The sequence below is a fragment of the Zingiber officinale genome, chromosome 2A (assembly GCF_018446385.1).
Source record: "Zingiber officinale cultivar Zhangliang chromosome 2A, Zo_v1.1, whole genome shotgun sequence".
In the NCBI taxonomy this organism is placed as follows: Eukaryota; Viridiplantae; Streptophyta; class Magnoliopsida; order Zingiberales; family Zingiberaceae; genus Zingiber; species Zingiber officinale.
In genome coordinates this window covers 42,115,398-42,142,282 of record NC_055988.1, presented here as the reverse complement: position 1 = coordinate 42,142,282, position 26,885 = coordinate 42,115,398, and the positions used below count along the sequence as shown (strand labels likewise).

Sequence of the window (26,885 nt, the reverse complement as noted above, 5' to 3'; positions counted from 1 at the left end):
ATTGTAGATGTTGATGATGTTTGTGGAAGATCTTCACGTGCTCCTTCGGTGGTCGAAATCTCTAGGCTCCTTGGATCTCTTGGAAGATGGTTCTTTGTTAGGGTCTCCTATCACGAGAACCTTTTTCTTCTTAAATCGGCGCCCCTGGTTACCTTTATAGCCCAAAAAATTTACATAATATAATTGTCATGGCCGGTCTCAAGCCTGGATAAAGGAGGAGGGTTGCGTTAGGTTGTCAACCAGCATTTAAATTATAACAAATATTAAATGAATGGATTCATTAAATTATTGTGCTAATGCTAGGTTGTTCTCCGGAAGGAACGCATTGCAAGGTCCGAGTGTAACGTCTCAGCAAGGATTGCTACATCTCCAAAACTCGGGTGTAATGCTAAATATGCAAGAGTTCACGTTGTAGGTCCGAATATAATGTATCAGTAAGAACTGCTACATCTCCGTGAGAATTTGGATGCAGTGTTAAATAAGCAAGAGTTCTCACACCGTAGGTTGGATAAAAACAAATATGATAGGAAAATAAATAATCTAAGATTTAGAACATGGAACATAGGAACTCTCATTGTAGTTCACGTTGTAGGTCCGAATATAACGTATCAATATGGATCGCTACATCTCCATGAGAACTTGGGTGCAGTGTTAAATAATCAAGAGTTCTCACACCATAGGTTGGATAAAAACAAATATGATAGAAAAATAAATAATTTAAGATTTAGAACATGGAATATAGGAATCCTCACTGATAAGTCAATGGAGGTAGTAGATACGATGATTAGGAGAAGAATTAGTATTTTGTGTGTACAAGAGACAAAATGGGTAGACGAGAAGATAAAACTGATAAAGAACTCGGGTTTTAAGTTATGATATACAGGAAAGAGTAAAGCAAGAAATGAAGTGGGTATTACTGTAGATAGTTCGTTAAAGTATGAAGTTGTAGGAGTAGTTAGAAAAAGAGATAGAATTATAGCCCTTAAAATAATAGCGACGAAAGAAACTATGAACATAATTAGCATATATGCACCTCTAGTAGGATTAGATGAAGCTACCAAATCAATGTTTTGGAATGACTTAGATAAAATATTACAAATCATTTTACCAAATGAAATGATTTTAATAGGAGGTGATCTAAATAAGTATGTTGGAGTGAAAAATGAGAAATTTGAGGCTGTATATAGAGGTTATGGGTTTGGAACGAGAAATGAGGAAGGATAAATTATATTAGATTTTGCGATAAATATGACCTTATATTAGCTAATACGTTTTTTAAGAAAAGAGCAGAATACTTAGTCATGTTCAAGAGTGGGAATAATAAATTGCAAATTGATTTTCTTATGATAGTAAGAAGGATAGAAAGATTTGTAAGGATTATAAGGTTATCCCTTAACTACCCAATATAGGTTAGTAGTGTTGGATATACATTTCAAATATAGTATCAATAGAAAGAAAACATATACGATTCCTAAAATTAAGTGGTGGAAGTTAAAGGAGGGGAAACAAAATATATTTAAGGAGAAGGTAGAAGTATAAGCATTAGGTGAAATATACAGTGATTCTAATATGGTATAGATGGTATTAAAGTTGAAAATAATAACTAAGAGTGTACTCGGTGAGTCAAAGGGACATGCACCACTAAGTAAGAAATCTTGGTGGTGGAATGAAAAAGTATAAGAAAAAGTGAAGGAAAAATGAATAGCTTATAAGGAATTATATATTTGCAAGAATGAGGAAAATTTTAAAAAATATATAATAACTAAGAAAGAAGGTAAGAGAGTAGTGAATGAAGTAAAGAATTATTATATTAAAAATTTGATACTAAAGAAGGGGAAAGAGAAATTTATTGAATAACTAAAGTGAGAGAAAGGAACACAAAATATCTTATCCTAATAAAATGTATTAAACATGAATGTAATAGGGTACTCGTAAACGATAGAGAAATAAAAGAGAGCAGTGGAAGAGGTATTTTTATCAACTTTTTAATGAAGATTTAAGTGACCAACTTAATTTAGGTAATTTAAGTAGGTCAAATGAGTATAGAAATTTAAATTTTTATTGTAGAATCTAAACTTCAGAAGTAGAACAAACTTTAAATGAGATGAACAATGGAAAAACCGTTGGACTAGATGATATTCCGATAGAGGTATGAAAGTGTTTAGGGAAATAAGGTATTGAATGACTTACAAATTTATTTAAAATGATATTGATAATGAGAAAAATGCTAGATCAATGGAGGATAAGTACTCTAGTTCTCTTGTATAAGAACAAGAGAGCCGTACAAAATTGTGCAAACTATAGAGGTATTAAACTAATGAGTCATAGCATGAAATTTTAGGAAAAAGTAATAGAAAAAGAATTAAGGAAGGAGACTAAGGTGACCGAAAATTAATTTTGGGTTCATTTCTGAAAAGTCGACAATAGAAGCTATCCATCTTCTTAGACAATTAATTGAAAAATATCGGGAGCAAAAATAAAATTTACACATGATATTATTTAGAAAAAACTTTTGATAGAGTCCAAAGAAAAATTATATGGAGAATTCTAGAAAAGAGATGTGTTAATGTAATATATATTGAACTAATTAAAGATATGATGAAGATGTAACGATTAGAGTAAAGACTTTATGCGGAGTAACTATAGTATTTCTAATAAAGATATGGTTACATTAAGGATCAACTCTATGTTTTTATCTTTTTACACTAATTATGACGAACTCACTGCACATGACATAGTACCGTGGTGCATGTTTGCAGATGATATTGTTTTGGTAGATGAAACACATGAAAGAGTAAATGCTAAATAACTTAAACTAAAATCTTGGCAGGAAATACTAGAACGGAAATATTTTAGGCTTAGTAGAATAAAGACAGAATATATGAAATTTAGGTTTAGCAATATTAGACATAATGAGACATTGTTAAGATAGGAGATGACAAGTTGTCGGAACTGAGAGCTTTAGATATTTAAGATCATTTTGCAAAATGATGGAGGAATTGGGAGAGATGTCTTATATATAATGTAAGCAAGATGACTAAAATTGAGGAGAGCGTCAAGTACCTCTAAAACTTAAAGGAAATTTTTACAAAATCATAGTTAGACCTGCTATTTTATATAGTTGGGCTATGATGACTCAAGCACATGAGCAGAAGATGAGAGTTGCAGAGATGAGGATGTTAAGGTGGATGTGTGGACATACAAGAATGAACAGAATAAGAAATGAGAGCATTAGAAAGAAAGTCGGAGTTGTATCTATTGAGGGAAAACTCTGAAAGACACGTTTAAGATGGTATGAGCATGTAAACGACCAATAAATGCTCCAATTAGGCGATGTGAAATTATGACAAACACGCATATCAAACGAGGAAGAGGAAGACTAAAAAAGACTTGGTTAATAACAATAAAACAAGATAACATTTATTTAAGCATAGATGATGATATAGGAGATAAAATTCAATTACATAAAAGGATCCATAATTCCATATAGTCGACCCCACTTAGTGAGATAAGACTTGGTTGTTGTTGTAACAAACTTTTCTAAAATTTGGAGAGCACCCCCATCAAAACCTTGCGATCCACGACCGTGGCAGGCACCATGGGCTAGCCGTGGATTGTGTTGTGGTGTCCTTGTTAAAAGTCCAGGATGGACCACGACCGTGGTTTGTCTTATTGCTCTGGGTGATGCTCCAATGACTGATCTAACTCCCTAGATGATCCATGATCGTGGAATGTACCATAGTCTAGCCATGGATCATACTGCAATGTATACTCCTTTGGCTTTTCGTCTCCAAATATGCTCCAATACAAAGATCTTCACACCCTATCAACATAAAATCACAAATAACAGTCATCCGAACTAAAAAAAAATAAAAATTGATGCAAAAGCTAGAAGTTAACCTAAATAATGCTCATGTAACACTGTAAATGCATGCTAAATAATATTGAAAACAATGCATATTCAATATGAATTGCTTGAGTTGAATCAGGGATGACAATGTTTGATCTGTTTTTTTTTTCAAAAATCAACATCACACAGACTGAGAAATTTAAAAAAGGGTTGTGACATCTCACGATGATTAACAAGTTCAAAAAAGAATTATGGCATCTCATGATAAAAAAAGGTTAGAGGTTCAAATAAATTAGATAGAAATAGTTAGAAATCCAGTCAAATTTAGTCAAGAGTCTCAATGGATCAAATCAAGTTTAAATTTGGTCAAATTAAAATGATTTTGTAATATTTGACAAACCTGCCCTTCCCTTTAATCCCATCTTGATTTTCTTTACCCTCTTAAATTGCTTGGCCTTGTCACATTTGACATTCACCATAGGATCAAGCGTCACTAATTTAACTTTCCATCATTCATTAGATTCTACGCTTCCTCTATGTTTCACTTGCTTACTATCGATGAAACGAGGTTATTATGGACCGAGATAGAGGATACTATGGATTTGAGAGTACATAATAGACTCTCTTAATTGATAATGATCATGAAATTGTCTTTCTTCAAGAAAAGGCCAATTCCAATTTAGTCAGTTTTCACTTTTTAGTATTTGCTTCCTCCATTTAACATCTTTATTATTTTACTTTTTAGTATTTCTTTCCTGCATTTCATATAGATCCTTCAAAAAGTTGGTATATTTAATTATGTATACTACAACATACTACAACAAGCAACTCCAATTACAAGTTTTTTCATGATTCTGAAGCAAAAGTGAAAGAGGAAGAAACCTTTGTTCAACATTAGGGAGACTCGATAATGGATGTGGCATATAGTTGAGGAGCAAGACATATTGAAGGTAAACAAGACTTCAGTCATGCAATCCAACACTATGTTCCAGGAAAGCTAGTTTAGGTTAGCGTTGTTGACCTAGATTCCCACTGTATGAGTAAGATGAGATGTGAGCCTCTTTGATGGATATTGTATCATAGCTGAGCTGGTGTGAATCTTCTTATGGAGGTATATCACGCAAGATTGATGTTTCTTCATATATCATCACGCAAGAATGATCTCTATCCCTATGCAGATCCAATTTGCTACTGAGACTAACAGGCTGTTACAGTTCTATAATGTACTTGGTTAACTCAGCTATTTCAAATGGGTAGAGATAACCTGATGAATATTTGGTAAACAAGCTATCAATTCACAATGTCTTGCAGTGAGAGTTTCAGATGTGGTCATTTTAGACTTGCAACATCTCATTGATACCAACCTGAAACCCATTTCTAAATCATGTACAAGGGCATTATTTTTTCTATTAGTAAGAGTTGTTAGATGTCAACTGCTACGAGTTACAAATGTGGCAATATTACGTTTACATAATAGACCACATTTGATGAACCTGATGATTTTATTCTAAGACACAAGCAACTGGGTATTAATAGCAATGTTGACACAATTCCTATGAACAGATTTTGATGTTGAATAATTAAATTTTTTATTATTTCTGTGCTTTGTTAAGTTAGAATGACCCAGTGTTGTAATATGCAAAACTACCTTTTTTTTTAACTTTTATGTCTGGTAAATCTTAAGTCTATTCTAGTGTGCTTATTTCAGTTGATATTGACATGAATTAAGTTGTTTGATCATACAGTTGGATGAATTACTAGGGTGTAGAGCTAGATTTTTGTCTTGTTAATTGTATATGATTGAGTACTGCATATAAGAAGTTCATACATACCCTTCTTTATCATGATAATTTAATGCTTCTGTATAATTTATTTGAACGTGGTACATTGTTGGCTTCTGTATAATTTAATCCTGACTATTGATGGGATGTTATTTTAACCTGGTAATTGGTGGTTAGTTATCATTTTCTTTCTCATGATTAATACAAGTCATTTAATTTTCCTGTATTTCCTTTCCGGATTTCGTGTGATGTTTAGCAAATTAGAAATGAGAACGCTGGCTTTCTAGGTTTCTTATTTGCTTTATTCTACCTCCTAGGACCTTTTATCTAATTGTTTAAATGTTTGGAATATTCAGAATTTCATGGTATTTTAAGTACATTTCTGTGGAAGACAATGAGACAGAAGCTTGTTGGTGGGATTTATATGACAAAACATGGGTTATTATTTGTGCATTGCATGGAAAATGGGCCAAAATATCACTCAAAGTCTCAACAGCAGGTGGCCCATCTTTTGGCCAAAGAGCACGTGGATTGGTAGAGTCCTTGAACATTCCTGCTGCAGAAATGGCCGCGGTAGTTGTTTCTGGTGGCATTAGCAATGCCTTAGGTGGAAAGGCAAACAAATATATCGATAAAGCAATGCTTTTGAGGGGAGAAAAATGCCCAAGAATTATCTTTCATCTTGTGATCCTTTATCTCTGTAAAGCTGGTCTGGAAAGTGCCTCAAGATGTGTTCAGCAGTTCATTTCTCTGCTCCCACTTCTTCTTTCTGCTGATGATGATCAGAGCAAGAATCGTCTCCAATTTTTTATTTGGTAATATTTTATGGACACTTATGGGCGTTACTACATACCAGTTGTATGTAAATATGCATGTTATATTTTGTTGACACCTGTGGCTTTAATTCAGATAACTTGTATGCAAATATGCATAGGTGCACCTTCCTAATTTTGCTGTAAACAGGTCTTTGGTTACAGTTAGATCAAAGTATGGTATGCTGGATGAGGGAGCAAGATTTCATGTCATAACACACTTAATTCTAGAAATTGTTAGCTTTGGAAAGTCCATGCTAGCAACTGCTATCCTGGGCAGGGAGGATCCAGTAGAAGTCAGCAGTAGCTCAAAGGAAGCTGGATTCATTCTTAGTCTAGTGCAAAGGGATCGAGTTCTTTCTGTGGTTTGTCACTGATTCTTCTTTCTTTATCTATTTAATCAAGTTTCATCAATTGTTATAAGCTTGATTTTCTAACTTCTGAATTGCATGATTACTCAAATAAAACTAGAAATTCTTTACTTGGATGATTTCCATTTGAGTAAGTTATGATGTATTTTAAAACTTATTTCTGGATTTTTTTTTTGAAAAGTTTCTTTTTGTGACAAACTTATCCAGCTATTAAACTGCCACCAATTGTTCTTCTAAAAGCCTAAAAATACTGACTGCAGTCTGAGCGTGCCCAACTTATCAAATCATCATCCCTTGTCATTGGTTGTTAGAAATAATGGCTTGTCTCATATTAATTGTTTTATTGTTAAGTTAGCAGTTGTATTGGGAGAGAGGGGGTGGAAGGAGGGATACTCAATGGTAGTTCAATTTTCGTGCTCCAAGTGTATCTCCCTGGCCTTCGACATGGTATGACACCCATTGTAGCCTCACAACAATTTCCTCAGCATCTGCTAAGTTGAAATCAATTATGCCACAAAAGAACCACATTTATGAATTTCAAATTGAATACTTGTAAAGTTTTTCAGGATTAAATTAACCAAATTATAGAAAGAAACCGTAAATAAAATTCTAACTTTATATTAACCATAAGGATTAACAGAAAATATTAATTTTGAAATAAAATAAATTTGAACACTTAGAGCATATAAAAGTCTAACTACATTGATAGAAAATAAATGATAGAAAAAACCCTAAAATCCTTAAAAAATCCTTGATGTCCTCAAAGTATTTTCTTAGTAAACATTTGATGTAAACCCATTAAAAAGCTAGATACCTTCTTGTTGCCCTAAAAGAACTAAGGTCAGTATGGAAAATTGACAAGTAACATGTGAAATGGTAATAAGTTAAATTGTAAGCATTGTTCGTAATCTCAAACAATATCGAAGTTTTGGTCTTTGTGCTAATGTGTCAATGCGTATGGGATGGTGATGTAAAGGATTGAAGAAGAAAAATAGATAACACTATACCAAGTTTATAATAACACTTTATGCTGGAATTTTTTTTCCATTCGGAATGACACAATTTTTACAATATGTTATACATTTCAATCATTTTGATTTGATATAGTCATTTTTATGGACATGTACTTAGGTGATCAGTAAATGCGATGCGAAACCATAACAAATACACACATTAATTGAGGAAGAGGGAGGCCAAAGAAAATTTGGTTAGCAACTATAAAATATGATAAAATTCATTTAAATATAGATGAGGATATAGTAGGGAATAAAATCTAATGACTTGAGGATCCAGCCGACTTCACTTAGTGGGATAAAACCTTGGTTATTGTTATATGAGCAAAAGTTACAAAACAATAATCACTTTAATTCATCTTAATGTGTGTTGTGGCATGTTAACAATGTAAGTGTCATGATACGAAAAGATTACCTTTGCCCATTAGAAGTGCCTCTCCACTCAACAGGCAAAGTTGACTTTCTTTTTTTAACTGTTCATTTGCTGTAGAGACTATTCTCTCAAGGCATCTACTATATTTCCTGGCTCCACTGATTGATTCAACCGATTTATCAAAACATAGATTTCGACTATGTTGTCCGTCACAATTCAAGATTTTGTATCATGATTGTAACTGCGAAACAAGCAAAAGATACTATGATATCAATTGCAATAAATGAATAAACTACTAACTACCAAACATTGGTGTTACTGCTAATAGCTAAACACCAATCAATGAGGGACAGTGGTTGAACCTATCTTCTGTGTGAACACCTGCTCCCATTCTAGTGATGTCCATGTAAGCTCTAGCATGTGCATGGTTACCAAAGGTATTTTCAACATGCTGTGTCCATCTTATGACATTTGTTGACATGGCTAATGTAGGGTTGAGGTGAAAAACTAGTACAATTGCAAAAAATGGTCTCAAATTATCATAATAGGCCAAGGGCCCCACTTCAACCTGACTTAAACTTGACATTGTTCAGACTGGTTCAGTGTATCTACATTTGTCCATCTGTAACAAATCATGCCAAAAATTTGTGCCCTGTTCAAACCAAATACATACCCAAGATGATCTACATGTAGTCCAACCATCCAGTGGCCAATGCAACACCAGATTAAGCCAAGCTAACTAGATTACCATATAATGGACTCTTAACATCCCAATTCAACTTTAAAATGATTAATTCAACCATAAAACATTCAAGATACATCTAATTATCCCTTTAGAATTCTCTTTTGTGTTGGCTATGATAGCGGCTTTCTCCTCCTTGGTGCCTTCTCCTTCTCTTCCCAACTTGTTTTTGTTGTGTGTTCCCTCAACCCTCTCCAGCTCTTGCATATAATTGTCTTTTCATTGGCGTGTCTCTCTCCATCCTCCTTTCACACCTGAAAGCAAATTTGTCCCTCATGTTGAGTGTAAGACCACCACCTCCTCCTTTTGTTGGTTCACATTCCCCTACCTAATAAGCTACTGCAAATTTTGTTTTTTTCCCTTGCACAATCAGTCTTGTCATCCACATGTCCGTAACCATGAATCTTACTAATAAACACAAATATTCTCTCAGATAATCCAATTAGAACCTCAAATTTAACTCAAAATTAGTTCGCTTTCAACCTTCCCACCATCAAATGGACTCCACTCGAGTTCAACTCAAAACCTAACTCAGGCTCAATTTGATCCACACTCAACTAAAATTTCAAAAACCAACAAAACTTAGATCAATCCTGAATCTAGTCCATTTACATCAAAGATCAACTCTTAAACACCATCAATCCATTCTAAATAATTAATTTAATTTAGCCACAAAACAACCATTCCTATCAACTTTCAACTAGAACAACAATCAAGCCTTATCCTACATGGGGTTGGTATATGGATCCTTCTACGCTATTGGACTCTATTCCTTACTATTTCCTAATCAACTTTAAATATAAATAATCTATGCTATTTGTCCTTTAATCCAATTTTTGATTATTAAACTTCTTGCTACTAGTTCTCTTCCTCCCTTCAACCTAGCAGTGAGCAGAGACTCTTACCTCAGCCCATGTTGTTGTGTTGCAGTAACTGAGTATTGCAAATCTATCAACTTGCTCCTTTTGATTGCTTGAAAATATTTTGTCATTATTCAAGTTCTCCTGAGTTTGCTATTATTCAAATTTCTGCATCCTGTAGCATATTTAAGTGCTTAGTTTTGTTGGTTGTCATCCTCTCATGATCCAAGGAATATGATGCAATCTAAGTGAAGTTTTTAAGCTGGCCTTGGCATTAATTGCCTACCATTTATGTACCAGCTAAGAACTATTTGTGATTCCTTAGATGACATGTGACTTGGGGTGCATTTTACCCATTTATACCATCAGCGATTCATGGAGTTAATTCTACTTCTTTCTCAAGGTTAACTACTGTATTAAACACTTAGATTCTAAATCCATGAGTCTTTTAACATTTGTCTTGTGTTATTTTTCTTTTCTTTGGCCTTACAGCACGATCTCATCCTATTCATACCATTTTGGCAGATGGATCACTCTGTCTGTGAAGGGTATTGGTTACTCCTTTATAATCTGTACCCCTTTCTTCTATCTTCTATATGCCCTAAATGCCCTTTTAGTTTATTATCTGTGAGTAAGCTAACTAAATCACTAAATTATTCAATAATCTTTCCTGCTGATTTTGTTTCGGTGCAGGATTTGAATATAAGAGAAGTATGGCATAAGTCTCAAACATTATATTGGTTGGCAATTGCTAAACACTCATCTTCTTTCTATACTTTTAGGCTTCAAATTCATAATCACCTAATCCATCAAGGCCTCCAAAATTTTATGAAAATGGTTCCCATTTTCTCTAATCTTAAGAGTCTAGAGTAGTTTTGCCTTTTTGGTAAACTTGTCCAATTATTATTTCCTAATAGTGTGCAAAAATATGCCTCTACACCTGATTTTTTAGTGCATTTTCGTGTGGTCCAAGTTGAATTTGTTCAAGTATGGTTTCAAATAGTTTGTTCCCTTCATCTAAAGACTATTTTGAGTGATATGACTCTCCTTATTGAAAGCCCATTTTAAGTCTTTTTTATCTTTTTGATTTTTTTTTTTGTGTTGACATGATTTGGAAAGTAATTATGCCAATGAATATTTTAACACACCTTTCATTCCTTTCTAATTAGAGTATCTTTCGTCAATTTGTATGTTCTTATACAGTCCAATAAAATAGTGTTGCTAAATAGGCATTTGTTGAGATAGCTGATACATTATTATGTGATGATATCCTTCTTGGTAGCTAACCTCATAAGTTCATCCCTTTAATTCTTATAGTCAAATTCCCTTTACCATTTCTTCTGACTTTATCTTCACTTCATGAGTTCAAGTGCTCTTGTTTCATTCATCATGTGCCACCAATTATATATAAATTCTCTTAAATTGTCAAGTTTATCTTTCTTGGCTATTCTTGCATGCATAAAGTGTATTGATGCTACCCCCCTTAGTTGCAATATGTATTTAGCTTGATGAATGTGAACCTTTTGATGATATTCTATTCTTTTTTATCGATGTTTCCTTTTGAGTTTGTTATAGAGGTTCTTATTCCTACTATACTTTTGCAAGTTGTCATTCCTTGTCTACTCTATAGGCCCAATGCCAACTCATGAAGGCTAATGGTTGAGATTATTATTATTACCCCTTGAGTCTACCTATTAATTTGGCACTATCACCATATCTTGAGCTAAATTCACCCACTTATTTACACTTTATTTTTCTTTAAAAAGGTACACGAAAGTGCATACCTTCAAGTCCTTTTTCTCAATAAATTTCTTCTACTTATTTTGTCACTTGGTTATTTGGCCTTTTCTCTCTCTTTGGTTTCAAGTTTCATTGTTAAGACAATCTTGAGTTACTTTATTTGATCTAGGGTGTCAACAAACTATGGTTCGTGCTGTGAAAATTTTGCAAGTCCATTTTTAACTCTAAGTGGGTATTCACTTTGAAGACCACCACGAAGGTTAAGGGCATTGTGGATCTACATAAAGTCACAATAATGACATAAAGATAAATTTATAAAATTAATTAGCTTTATTGTACCTCTCACTCTTGAAAAAATATATCTTGTACCTACAATTATTCCTTGAGTAGAGTTCCACTTTAAGTTTTGGTGTCTATACAAAGGATTTAAGTTATGCCTTGCATGTTGTATTTGATATGTGTTTGAGTTACAAGGACTTAAGGGGACACACATGAAACTTGAAGAGCTCATGACTCCACGAGGTCATAGATGATGGTTTGGCATGACTAAGACAATATGCTCACAGTGGCTTGGATGTTCATTGGAGATCTAAGATGGCAGGAGGCAACTGAGGGACTATAAGACTGAAAACATTGAGGTAGTGTTGGAGTAGCTTGTGCGGTATGACTTGACGTGACCAAGTTAGCAACTTAGTGGCTCAAGGTTCTCTAGAAATTAGAGAATGATGGTATGAAACATTAAGGGACTATAATGATGAGGAGCATCAAGGCGCATCATCGATGACCGTTGGAGCGAAGGCGAATTACGTATGTGAAGCGTGAATGATGGCATGTAGAGGAGTTTATGGATTTAGTATATCCGAGGGATGAGTAATCTGATAAGAGACAACCTTGATGGTGAAGTAAGCTGGGAAAGGAAACTCTATGCAACAATAAACTAACAAGGGACAACCTTGATGATGAAGCCAAACTATGGAAGATAAACTTTGACATGTGAGTTGTGAGAGTTAAGAGGATATATCCTTGGGAGAGAGTAGATTTCAAGTTAGGTGAGACTTGATCATGAACATGATCATAGTTAGAGTTCCAATCGACTAGACTCAGTTGAGTCCAATCGATTGGTGAGTTGAGTTGACTAAGGAGTCGATTCAGGGTAATAAAACAATAAATAAAATATTTTCATTGGGGGCTGAGTTAATTGGAATAGTTTAATGATCTAAAGGCCACAATAGAGCAGTGGTATAATTCAACTGAGTCAAATGGTTATTGGTAGACACGAACCGAAGTGTTTAGTAGATCTAGTCGATTGATGGTGGATCTACCCATCATATCTATGACTGATTAGCCAAACAACAAGTGAATATTGAAGGGACTGAAGGCTATCTATAAGAGAGCAAGGTGGATGTTTAAAGGTAAAATATAGATTTGTCTTGTAATCATTTAAGTATTTCTCTTATTCAATTTTGTATGTGCATGTTGTAAGAGGTTTCTCACCATCGAAGGTTATTCACCATGAAGAATGATAGTGGGTTTTCTAGGAGTGACTCATCGACGAGTCAAAGGTCATTGAGTAGGATCGAGGGTTTTAAACTATGTTACATGCTTTGATAGTATTGTGGTATGCTTTAATTCTTTTTATGGTGTTAAGTTTGTAGTAATAGTATTAAAGAATTCAGTTGTAAGGGACAATCGCTATTTACCCCTCTGCTCATTCGATCATCCTCTTCAATTAGTCCTAACAATGTTATCAATGTAAGGTCTCTATTCACTTGACTAACCGCTAAGGAGGCAACAAGACAATGACTAAGATGGATTTTGAAATTCCATAATTTTAGTTCTTGGAAAGAAAATGTGGAATATTGGTTCAAGATCAACTTCCAAAGAGGTCATGCTATACAATGAGGATATGAAATGCAAGGATGAGGAAGCGAAAAGAATCAATAGAAAAGATTGAACAAAGTTGCAAACCGAGATTTACGAAGAATTACACAAGACTTGATCATTAGGATGATTGTGACTTCTATTGATTGTAGATGAGTTCAATTGACTAGTGAAATTAATTAAGGAATCGACTGAGTGTGATCATCTAGCGAGCAAAATGCTTGGGTTTGAGGCTAAGTTAATTGTACCACAGACAAATTTGCCAATATGAAGATATCCAATCGACTAGTGCTATAATAGAAAAGTGGAAAGGAATGGTTGATCTTACCTAAGTTGAGACTCAATCTTTAGGAAAATCACAGTTGGAGTTTTGGTCGTGAACTTAGCTCCAATTGATTAATGAACTGAGTTGACTACAGAGTTAACTCAGAGTGATCCATTCAGGGTTGAGTCGATTGACGAAGATATCTAGTCACTTAATACTTCACATGCCATCTTTCACGTCTTCACCTATGTACTGTGCATCCATTGCAGAGTCAACTCAGGGTGATCCATTTAGGGTTGAGTCGATTGACGAAGATATCCAGTCACTTAATACTTCACATGCCATCTTTCACGTCTTCACCTATGTACTGTGCATCCATTGCAGAGTCAACTCAGGGTGATCCATTCAGGGTTGAGTCGATTGACGAAGATATCTAGTCACTTAATACTTCACATGCCATCTTTCACGTCTTCACCTATGTACTGTGCATCCATTGGTTGTCTTCTTTACTGCCTCAATTCTTTGCGTTTTGCGGTTTCTCGAATGCTCCATGTTATCTTTTTCTAATTTCTCTGGACCTCGAGCCATCGAGTTGCCAATTTGGTCGCGCTAAATCACTAAAGTTGCTCGAACACCACCTCATTGTTCATATCCTGCGTTCCCTCGGATACCCCATGGAATACTTCTCTAATCTTTATAGACCTCTGACATTGAGCGTGCCACTTTGGCCATGCCAAATCATCTTCATATGACACTTGACCTCGCCGAGCTACGATCTCTCTAAGTTCTGTGTGTTTTTATAAGTCCCTACATATACATATAAAATCATAAGGCAAGACCTAACTAAAACCCTTTGCCTTAATATCAAATCCAAGGTCGTACCAAATTACTCGGGGTACGATTGCACCAACAGATTGGAAGGGATAAATACTATATAAAAGTGAGCAAGGTGGTTGTTTGAAGTCTCACAAAATATAGATTAGGAGATTATATTGAGTGTCATCTTGTAATTCTTTAAGTCTCTTCTCTTGTATGTGCATATTATAAGAGGTTTATCTGCCTTTGAAGGTTATCTGTGAAGGAGAGATAATAGGCTTTTCAGGAGTGATTATTGATAAGTCATGCACCATGTAGTAGGAATGAGGGTTCTGAACCACATTATATGTCTTGTAAGAGTTGTGGTATGCTTGAATTTTTTATGCTTCCTAAGATTGTAGCAAGAGCTCATCTGACCCGGATCCGGCCCGGGCTTGTAACCGGGTCAACGGGCTGGTTGCCTGTTGACCCGATTCGTCGAGCCAAACCAGAATCGGCTCGACAGGATGCCGAGCCGATTATGGTTCCATAAGTCAAAACTTTGCTTACCGCCAGTTCAGCCTCCCGGTTCACTATTTTTTTTTTCTGTTGTAAATCGGTGATTCTTAGCCGTTGGAACTGCCGATTAACGAGCGGATCATAGCTGTTGAGGGAGGGGTGAGGATTTTTTTTAGGCATTTTTTTCAACGGTTAAGATCATTTAACTGTTTTTTGATCAATGACTATGATTTAGTGTCTGTTACTATCCAAACTCTATAAATAGAGAGTTTATTTCATCATTTCACATACATCTTCTCTACTCTTAATCTTAATTTCGTATTCTCTATACGTTTTGTTTTTATTTCTACGCACTTTCAAGGTGCATCATCTCGAGCTCGGGAGGGAAAGAAAATAGTGAATTCGCTCCAAAATTCAATCCACCGATGATGAGATCGAGCACCTTTCGAATCCGATACCCGAAACACAAGGAAGTATCGATGCAATTATTTCTAAATTTTAGGAAATTACTCTAAAGTCTTCTATTGTCACTAAACATTTTGAGAAGGTCACTCTTCTGTCGGGAGAATTACGCACTGCAATGTTTCTTACAAATTCGAAGTCGGCGGCGGCTATGAGTCATTAAAACGACATGTAGAAACGAAGCACCCGACGGAATATGGACTCGACCGTTTTCAAACACAATTATCTAGATTTTCTTCAAATAACGGTAGTACTGATTCCGGTTTATCTTTATATTTGGATAATAAATTAATAGAAACATTAGCTAAATTAAGTTTCATAGAACATCTTTCTTTTAGTTTTGGATTTAAATACACATTTAAAGATTTTTATAAAGAATCTCTTAATCTATGTGTTAAACGTGTTCCTAAAACTACACTTACTCGTATAATTAAAAAGTTAGTAAAACAAGGAAAAAAAGAATTTAATTGATGAATTTAGTAAATTAGAGTGATCATTAGCAAACACATTCGTATATGGGTGTGACTTGCCATTAGATCGATAACTCTTGGAACTTCTAAAAAAAGGATTGTTAGCTTATAGAGTTTTTGAAGAATCACATAACGCTCATAACATCGCACAATTATTATGTTTCATTTTAGAAGAATATGGATTAACTCATAAAATATTTTCAATATCATTAGATAATGCTAGTTCCAATACAGCTTGTATAGAAGATCTAAAATTTGTTTGTCAACCTATTATTGGTGGTTTATTTTTTCATATTCGTTGTGTATGACATGTTTTAAATTTATGTGTTCAAGATAGATTAAAAAATTTAGAAAATAATATTAAACCAATTAGAATTGCAATTTCTTATTTATGGTCGCATCCATCTATAATGAAACAATGGAGTATGTTTGTAAAACTAATAGAATGAGACATAAAAAATTTCCATGTGATGTACCAATACATTGGAATTCAACATACCAATTATTACAAGATTAATTTCAATATGAAGAATTATTATGTTCATTTTTTGCACAAAATACTAATACTAATATATATTTATTTTCACAATAATGAAATATTTGTAGTAGTATTTGTGAAATTTTATAAGTATTTAATGATGCAACCGAATAACTTTCCGGTGTTTATTATCTCACTGCTCAATTAGTTTTAGAAAATTTTTCTTTACTTTATATCCTAGATTTAAATTAGAAGTTTTACGAGAAATGTTAACTTTGTATTATGACGCTTTAATTCCAATTAAAGATTCTTCTTCTCCTAATCCAGTTAATATTATATATAATGTTAAAATTTATTTATATGATATTTATAATCAATATTATGCAAAATATCGAACATAAACTAATATTTCTGAAATACAACAAACTACTAGTAGTAATTAAAACTTACAAAAGCACAACTTTTATTAAAAGAACGGACGAAACGTTAACGAGGATCCTCAAGTTCTACACTGGAATTTAAGAATTATTTTATTACTTCTTTTGATTTTAATGAAGCAGATAGTGAAAATTTCGATATCTTAAAGTGGTGGTCACATAAGGTTCAAAACTTTCTCGTCCTCTCTGCGATCGTCAAAAAAATTTTAGCTTGTTCAGTGTCAACTGTTGCTGTGGAGTAGACGTTCAGTGCCGACGGCAACATATTAGATGAACGACGATCAACTTTGTCTCCCGACTCTTTGGAAGCCCAAGCATTACTCGACAATTGGATCAGAGTCGAGAAAAAAATCCAAGGAATACAACTTTCTGATGACGAAATTGATGATTTTCCGAATGAACAAATACAACAGGAACGGGAAATGGAAGTGAGTGACAATGCCACTTTTAAATATAAAAGGGTAAAAATGTAAAAGAACTGTATGGACTTTGATTCCCCTAAACCGAAAGGAGATACATAGGCAACTTAAATGAGTGCAAGCCCTTTTTAAATAAGTTTTAAATTTTATTTTTTTAATATAATAATGTTGAACCGTGGTGAACCGTGAGCCGAACCGTGAACTGGCGGTTCTGAACTGTGAACTATAATCGTCTTGGGTGGTTAAGGTTAAGGGTCGACTTGTCAGGAACCGTCGAACCGTCGGTTTCGAACCGTGGTCAGGTTTAATTTGACCATCCGCTTTAGCTGATCCTACATAATATATCCTTCTTCTTGTTTATGTAAAAAAAAAATTATTATTGCTAGTGATGATTCTATAGAATAACAGGATTGTAAGCAATGTATTCACTAGCTATTTGTGAACCGAGGATCTTGACAATTGAAGTCATTTCTTGGCATAGAGGTTTCTCAGTCAATAGGGAGAGATATATTTCTCAAAGACAGTATATCCTTTACATGATAGAGGAGATTAGTATGTTTGGGAGCCAAGCGATTCAATACACTCATAGGTCTTATTATTAAAGTAATGTTAGCATAAGGGGAAATTCAATTGAAATCTTGTTTGTAATTGTGGTTTCAATCTTTGGGCAAAATGAGAGAGCGGTGGTGTCATTGTGGATGTACAGATATGTTGTCATAGAGACACCATGGAGGAGTAGAATCAATGAAGAGAAGAAGTGGGAGAAGATTGATGAACGAAAAGGAAGAAGAGAATACCTTGTTGCCACCTTAGGAGTAGCTTCGCGTCAAATTTTGTGCTTATAGTCTTCATGGAAGGGACACACTGCAAACCCTAACCTCTTCGCTTTGTGTTGTTGTATGTTATTGCATTCTAATAGTCTTTGCAGAAGGGCAAATAGTAAACCCTACTCTCATTGTATGTTGTGAATGCTGGATAACAAGATGGTATCGTTGTCTTTGTGAAATGGTCGAGAGGCTTCACACAACATCGTAGAAGGCTCAAATGCCTTGAGAGAAGTGTTTGGCTTCTCTTCTTCATTATGGAAAGATTTTGATTTGTTTTACCATCTCAAATTGTTCCTTATGCTGGTTGACAGGTGCAACTAAATGTTTTGCCATGTCAATTAGCACGAAGAATTATTTTAATCCATGATCTGATCTAGGTAAATATAGGAGACAAGTTGGAAAGTTAAACAAGCTTACATTCATTAAGCCTAGTATCTTAAGTGTGATCAATTAATTTATTGTAGTTTTGTTTTATGACTATGCTACATTAAGGGAGGATCTTGTATACTGTGACTATAACCATATACAAACTTTAGGGAATGCATATGTAGTTTGGACAAGCTTTCCCATATATAGTGGTTTCATGTTAAGATATTGTGTCCTTTGTAGAGACAACCTAATGTTTTGGAAGAATAATAAGGAAATTGGTTTGGTCAAGTTGATTGCTGTGGTATAACATAGAGCTATGCCTTTTATTGGATACGAGCTTATCTTGTTCAAATGGTCAATGACTGATCTAGTTTTGAGTGAGCCAATGAACTTATATTGTGATAATCAAATTGTTATTTATAGTTTTTGCCATCTAGTCTTTCATGAGAGTACAAAACATAGTTTTATTGCTATTTCATCCTAGAAGTCATTTCGTCTGAGAAAATGGGTGCTGCAAGGTGATACTCACCTCATAGTTCCAATGATTAGCTAGCAGATTTGTAGCTACTAATTAAGTGTATTTGTAATAAGTTAATGGTTTTACAATATTCTAATAAAGATGAATTGCATATGTACCAATTCGAAGGGAGTAAGAAGTATATGTAAAAAATAGCAATAACCTTAATATCGATCCGACCACAATTTGGAACGGGTGGTTCGATAGTTCAAAACCTTTAGTTCATTGGTTCGATAGTTTAAAAAATTTAGACCTTTAATCTTAACCTTCAAAAGTGGTAATGGTTCACAGTTCAAAACACTAATTATGATTTGATTGACGGTTTACCGTCGTTCAAGATTATTATTTATATTTTATTTTTTAAAAAATATTTGAAAATTTGTAAATGTAGAAAAATTAAAAAAAGGCATAAACTTATTTGAATTGCCTATCTATCCACTTAGGGTATATGAGAATTAAAGTCACGTAGTTCGTTAGTTCCTTTGGTATCAAAATCTTCTACTTTGTCTTCTTAAAGTTGCATTTTTTTATTCTTTTTGTAACATTTGTCCAATCATCAAGTAGCTAAAGTAGATCAAGAAGAATATTACTAAACCCTCATCTTTTTTTTGATACCAATGTTTTTTTATCTAACATTAACATTATATATATCACATAAGTTATATCTTTTGATTAATTTTGTTATTCAATAATAATCTTCTCTCTCTCTCTCTCTCTCTCTCTCTCTCTATATATATATATATATATATAAGTTTATTGTCAAACAGATTATATTCCTTGGCAAATTTTTTATTACAAGTTAAATAATCTCTGTAAATTCAATGTTGAATTGATAAAAAGATAAAATAAGACCAATGAGTAATCTATTAAGAGAGTCAAATGAAATTAATAAATTTAATGAGTTAAAGGTAGAATAGTCTCACATTAGAAAATTCAAAACAAATATATTGAAAAATTGCTTCAAAAGGTATAATAGTTTCGCATTGAAAAATATAAAACAAATGAATTAGTTTATATTGAACCGCACCATTAATATCATTAAAATATTATAAATATTATTAAATAAAAGGCAATCCTGCTATTGCCGGTTCTAAGCCCGGATGAAAAAGGGTGAGGGTTGCGTTAGGTTGCCAGTCGACGTTGGATTTAGGCAAATGTTCAATAAATGGATCCTTCAAACTACTGTGCTAATACTAGGTTGTTCTCCGGAAGGAACGCATTACAAGGTCCGATTGTAATGTCTCGCTAAGGATCGCTACATTTCCATGAGAACTTAGTGTAATGTTAAATATGCAAGAGTTCTCACACTATAGGTTAGATAAGAATAAATATTATAGGAAATTAATGGTCTAATATTTGTAACATGGAACATAGAAATGCCTATTGGTAAAATAATGGAGATAATAGATACGATGATTAGAAAAAGAATTAATACGATGTGTATACAAAAGAGAAAATGGGTAGGAGAGATGACAAAGATAGAGAACTCAAGTTTTAAGTTATGATATATAGGAATGAGTAAAACAAGAAATGGATTATATATTGTTGTAGATAATTTGTTAAAGGATAAAGTTACGGGAGTAGTTAGAAAGGGGAATATGATTGTAGCTCTCAAGATAATAGTGGTGAAAGAAACTATTTATGTTTTTAATATATGTACCTCAGGTAGGATTAGATGAAAATATCAAATCTAGGTTTTGGGACGACCTAGATAAGACATTGCAAAATATTTGACTAAACAAAATGATTTTATTAGGAGATCTAAATTGGCATGTCGTGAAGAAAAATGAGGACTGTAAACTATATTGGATTTTACAGGAACATATGAGCTTATACTAGCTAATATGTTTTTCAAGAACAGGGAAGTTAGAAAAAAGGATAGAAAGATTTATAAAAATTATAACGTTACTATCTATGGAGAAAATTTAACTACTCAACTTAGATTAGTCATGTTGGATATGCGCCTCAAACATAGTATCTCAATACAAGGAAAATGTGCACGACCTTTAGAATTAAGTAGTGAAAGTTAAAGGATGGAAAACAAAACATACCTGAGAGGGTAGGAGTATAAGTATTAATAAAAATACATGACGACTCGAATATGACATGAGATAAGATGACATTAAAATTGAAAATGGTTGCTAAGAGAGTGTACTTGGTGAGTCAAAGGGGCGTGCACCACCAAGTAAAGAATCTTGATAATGGACTGAGAAAGTGAATGAAAAACAATCCATAAAAATGAGTAGAACTTAAAAAGAGTATATAACAAAAAAAAAGTCTAAGAAAGTAATGAATGAAACCAAGAATGAAAATTTTGAACACTTATATCGACAACGGGATACAAAAGAAAGGGAAAGGGATATTTATAGAATAGTTAAAGCAAGACTTAAAAATAAGATATTTCACCCAAATAAGATGAATGTAATAGGGTCCAATAGAATGACAAGGAAATAAAATAATGATTAAAGATGTATTTTCATTAACTTTTTAATGAAAGTTTAGATGATAAATTTAACTTTTAGGTAATTTAAGTAGATTAAAGGAGTATAGAAATTTAAATTTTTATTGTAGAATTCAAAATTCAAAAGTAGAATAAATGTTAAATGGGATACAAAATGGAAAAGTAGTTTGACAAAATGATATTTCGATAGGTGTATGGAAGTGTCGGCAAACAAGGTATCGAATGACTTACAAAGTTATTTAATTTGATATTGAAAACGAAAAAAAAGTCTAATCAGTAGAGGATTAATTTTATTTAAATATAGATGATGATATAATAATGGAATAAAGCTTTGTTTTTGTTGTTATTATTAAATGAAAGGCTCTCATTGAAAATATCTAAAACAGTTTAAAAAACCAAGATGTTTTGAAGTAAATACTAGCCACTCAGCTAAGAACCGGCGCTTAACCGTCAATTGAATTGGTGGTTCAGATCGGCGGTTCGCCGGTTCACCGATTCACTTGGGCTTGACCCATAACCAGCCCATCTCTTGATTACAGTTTCAGCCCATTAAACAATGTGTAACCAGCCTGTTGATTCTAGTTCCAGACTCGGCTAGTGGTCAAGCCTACCTTAACATATATAAATGTAAATGACACTACTTAGGAAGTAATCCTAATAGTTTCCCAATAAGTTCTTCGAATAGAAAGGAAAAAATAAAAAAAATTCCCAAATTTTTTCCTCAAGAGTGGCTTAGTACTTCAACACAGTATACTGGCTAGTTGTGTTGCCCATGTCATACTATCATGTCAGCATTTAGCTGAAAAACTGATTTAAGCCCAACCTAGAGACTTTTGTTGCAAAGTTTATAGTTACAACTATCATCAATTTCGCCATGTTTTATCATAGACAATAAATTAACTTATCAATGATATCTGACAATAGTGGAAGATTACAGTTAATCAATTTGGTTTTTATATAATAAAATCAAAGTGTTTTACTTTGGTCAGGCAGTTGATGAGGCAAAATCTGTAGTATCCATCAATGGTGACCGCATAAAACAATTACAGGAGCTTCATGCTAAGCTAGACGAGCACTTGCTAACAGAGAAAAACCATCAGAAAGCCTTTGAAGATGATATTCAGTGTAATATGAATGCAGTTTTATCTTCAGATGACAACAGGAAAACTGCTTTACAGCTTGCGCTTGAGGAGGAGCAGCAAGTTGTTGCTGTATGTATTTTGCACTACTCCAGTAAAACAATACTATATATCATTAGTTAACAAAGCTATTTTGTTTTTTCTTTTCTCAGGATAAATGGCTTCATATTTATCGTGCCTTAATTGATGAGCGAGGACCATGGTCTTCACTTCCTTTTCCAAATTCTGTTGCCACTCATTGGAAACTCGATAAGACAGAGGATAGTTGGAGGCGCAGGCCCAAACTTAAACGAAATTACAAGTTTGATGAGCGTCTTTGTCACCCTCCAACAACTAAAATGTCAAATAGAATCACTCAACCTACAAGTGAGTCCTCTGCTGGTATGAGGACCAATTTTCCTGAACAAATGAAACAATTTATTTTGAAGGGTGTACGAGGAATTACTGATGAGAAGTCTCTGGATTCCTTGGATGATGACTTGGCTATGATGAATGAGCTTGACCCGCATATTTTTTTGGAAAATCATGGTTCAGAATTTGTCAAAGACCACAGTGGTGATGTGGATAGTGTTCCTGAAAAGGAACCATCCTCTGGTTCCACAGATAGTGATTCTTTTGAGGTATGTATATTTTTGGAGATGCTAGATCTTACACTTTAGACATCCATTTTATGTGTTCATGGGTCTTGTTTTGTAGGTTCACTTGTCTACACTTGCTGTGTTTATTACACCAAAACGAAAATTGGCTGGGCATTTGGCTATCATGCAGAATGTGCTGCATTTTTCTGGTGAGTTCTTAGTTGAAGGCACAGGAGGATCTTCAGTTTTCAGAAATTTCAATGATACAGGGAACTTAGATTCTAGAAAATCTGAACCATTGGGAAGTATACCGAAGCAGAAATCACATAAAGGGCTGACATTTGATAGCACCCGTGGAAAAGGATCAATTGACAGTGAAGATCTTGATGTTTCTGCACAGCATAAATGCAACAAGATCAAACTCCATAGGAGATGGAATCTTTCTACGGTCTGTACTTCATAATAATTTCTTCTATGAGGATTTAACTTTTGATGTTTAGGCATTTTATTCAACATAACATTATAGATCCTTGCTTTTACAGATAAAAGCAGTTCATTGGACTCGCTACTTACTACAGTATACAGCACTAGAAATATTCTTCAATGATTCCAAGGCACCTGTTTTTCTGAATTTTATGTCTCAAAAGGATGCCAAACATTTTGGAACAACAATAATCTCTCTGAGGAATGAATTGTATCCCAAAGGGAGCTCCAGAGATAAAACTGGACACATTACTTTTATTGACAGACGTATTGCACTTGAGATGGCTGAAAACGCCAGGGAGAGATGGAGGAGAAGAGAGATTAGCAACTTTGAATATTTAATGACTCTCAATACTCTTTCTGGTCGTTCTTATAATGACTTGACTCAATATCCTATCTTTCCTTGGGTATTGGCTGATTATTCATCAGAAAAGCTAGATTTCAACAAATCATCTACTTTTAGAGACCTTTCAAAACCAGTTGGTGCCTTGGACTCCAAACGCTTTGAGGTCATTCGCATTGTTAAATATTAGTAACTACTAGCTGGCTGTTCATGACCATGTAATCGCATTAACTTGATGCAGGGTTTTGAGGAGAGATATCACAGTTTCAGTGATCCTGATATTCCTAGGTCGTGGCTATGCTATCAGAGTTTTGGTACTTTCTGGTCTGGATAGACATTCATATTTAGTAACATCTGACACATTTTCTTTCTTTGCAGTTTTTACTATGGATCTCATTATTCTAGCATGGGCATTGTGCTCTATTATTTACTTAGGCTTGAACCTTTTACAGCTCTACATCGAAATTTGCAGGTACCATATACTGTTTTTTGTTCTTCTATTTCTCCTTACTGAAGCAAAATTTTCCTGCTAAGCTGCATTCTATTTCATTTAATTTTTTATCCTATTTTTATGTAGCTGTTGTTAATGTTTCTTCGACAGGGAGGAAAATTCGATCACGCAGACCGTCTTTTTCAATGCATAGATGGAACATACCGGAATTGCCTATCTAATACAAGTGATGTCAAGGAGCTGATCCCTGAGTTCTTTTACATGCCTGAATTTCTTGTCAATTCAAATCGTTATCATTTAGGTGTTAAGCAAGATGGTGAACCTCTAGGTGATGTTGTCCTCCCTCCATGGGCCAAGGTATTAGTTCTTATAGTATGGGATATGATTAACCATGTTTTCTTAATGTGATTTTTCTATGAAATATATGTAGTCTATGGATGGAAGCTTGAAGTCATTCTTTAGATTTGTGCTAATTTCTATCATAATTTGTTCTCCTTTTTGACTTATTCCTTCACTGTGGTTTGTTTTTTTTTCTAAAAATTAAAAAGGAAGTTTGATCCTTGTAATTCATAAAAGGATAAAATAACATGCTTGACATTTGTTGTTCACATTAATTGTTGATTTATTTTATTACATTTTTTATCTATAAGGATTTATTCTGTACCTCCAAATAAGGTGTATCTTCTCTTTATTTACAGGTGTTCCCTTTAAATCTCCAAATCTTTTGAAATGGTTAACTAACTCCCTAAGTTATGCAGCTACTTCTAAAATGCATTCTTGATTTGCCAAAATAAAAGTTGAAATTCTTCTTTCTGTCTATGTTTAGATCTAATAAACTTTCGGCATCAACTTTCAGAAAATCATTGATCTCTACCCTTGGTCAACTTTAGCTATTGAGGTCAAATGAGATGGAATTTAGAATGTCAAATATGTTTTCATTTTTTTTTCTTACTGTTATTGGCCTTGTAAATAGAGTTTCTTATTACATGTTTCACTGGTACTGTTGGTATATATGTATTTAGTTTCATGGGTATTTTTTCTTTTAGTTATTTCAACCAGTGACTCTTTGTACAGGGTTCATCAGAGGAGTTCATATATAGAAATAGGGAAGCTTTGGAGAGTGAATACGTGAGTTCCAATCTTCATCACTGGATCGATCTAGTGTTTGGTTATAAACAACGTGGAAAGCCTGCCGTCGAGGTATGCTTTGAAGTCTAATTTGGTAATATTCATCTTTATGTTACTGAAGATAACTTTGTGAAACTATGCTGGAGTACAGGCAGCCAACATATTTTACTATTTAACTTATGAAGGTGCTGTCGATTTGGAGAACATGGATGATATGCTGCAAAAATCTGCAATAGAAGATCAGATTGCAAATTTTGGCCAAACACCAATCCAGATTTTCAGAAAGAGACACCCGCGAAGAGGGCCACCAATCCCTATTGCCCATCCCTTGTATTTTGCTCCTGCATCAATCACATTGACTTCCATTGTCTCTAGTGCAACCAGTCCCTCTTCGGCCATAGTTTTTATTGGCTTATTAGACTCTAATGTTGTACTGGTGAGTCAAGGGCTCACTCTGTCAGTAAAACTGTGGTTAACAACACAATTGCAGGCTGGTGGGAACTTCACATTCTCTGGATCCCAGGTTATTGTTATACATTTATTATAACTAGTTGAATTTACAAAATAATATAATAAATGATATCTGTAAGGACCATTCGATTATTAGCTCATTGAGTGTCATCTTGGCTGATTAGTTATACTTGCATTCTTGTTTCTACAGGAACCGTTTTTTGGTATAGGTCCTGATGTGTTTTCACCTCGCAAGCTCTGTACTCCATTGGCTGAAAACATTGAGTTTGGCAAGCAATGCATGGTCACCATGCAAGTTCTTAATGAAAATTACCTTATTTCATGTGGTAATTGGGAAAATAGCTTTCAGGTGATCTCCCTAAATGAAGGAAGGATAGTGCAGAGCATCAGACAACACAAAGATGTGGTCAGCTGTATAGCAGGTGCTTTAATCCCATGTTATAATCCTTTTCTTTTGAGTGCCATAGCTAGTGTTACAGTCAATTTCTTTTGACTACCAAGTAGCTAAAAGTAAAATAAGGGTGCTTAGTTTAAAGGATTCCATTACTATTTTTCCTGGTCAAATGAAACATTATTGTGCTTGCTGTTTTTGTTTAGTAGATCTTGAAGTTGCACTTTTTTGTATCTCATTTGCAAAGCTTTGTCTAGATATCACAAAACGACATCTTGGATTAGTAGGAGAATTTTTTGACTAATGTGATTATATTTAACTCCATTCCTGCTGCAAATTTGATAGCAGATAAAGGGGCATTAGCTTAGAATGTCAACTTGCAATTAGGATTGTGCCATCTTTTATCAACTCCCCTGTACTATGGAAAGGTTTATGACTCGTGCAATAGTACAATTTTTA

At 34.0% G+C, this 26,885-nt stretch overlaps 1 protein-coding gene across 2 annotated transcripts in view; it reads left to right on the top strand.

Annotated features, from left to right (window-relative positions):
• LOC122041062 (BEACH domain-containing protein B) overlaps window positions 1-26,885 on the top strand; it is a 117,080-nt gene that overhangs the window by 77,420 nt on the left and 12,775 nt on the right. The window contains exons 28-39 of one of the 2 annotated variants that reach the window (XM_042600606.1): window positions 5,988-6,446; window positions 6,595-6,808; window positions 22,432-22,653; window positions 22,734-23,201; window positions 23,278-23,607; window positions 23,702-24,151; window positions 24,227-24,273; window positions 24,364-24,457; window positions 24,587-24,793; window positions 25,511-25,636; window positions 25,750-26,087; window positions 26,226-26,457. In XM_042600606.1, coding sequence (XP_042456540.1) covers window positions 5,988-6,446; window positions 6,595-6,808; window positions 22,432-22,653; window positions 22,734-23,201; window positions 23,278-23,607; window positions 23,702-24,151; window positions 24,227-24,273; window positions 24,364-24,457; window positions 24,587-24,793; window positions 25,511-25,636; window positions 25,750-25,800 — 2,668 coding nt within the window. In that variant the 3' untranslated portion in view covers window positions 25,801-26,087; window positions 26,226-26,457. Of the gene's footprint in view, window positions 1-5,987; window positions 6,447-6,594; window positions 6,809-22,431; window positions 22,654-22,733; window positions 23,202-23,277; window positions 23,608-23,701; window positions 24,152-24,226; window positions 24,274-24,363; window positions 24,458-24,586; window positions 24,794-25,510; window positions 25,637-25,715; window positions 26,088-26,225; window positions 26,458-26,885 lie in introns of both variants that reach the window. The other variant, XM_042600605.1, reaches the window with a different exon arrangement.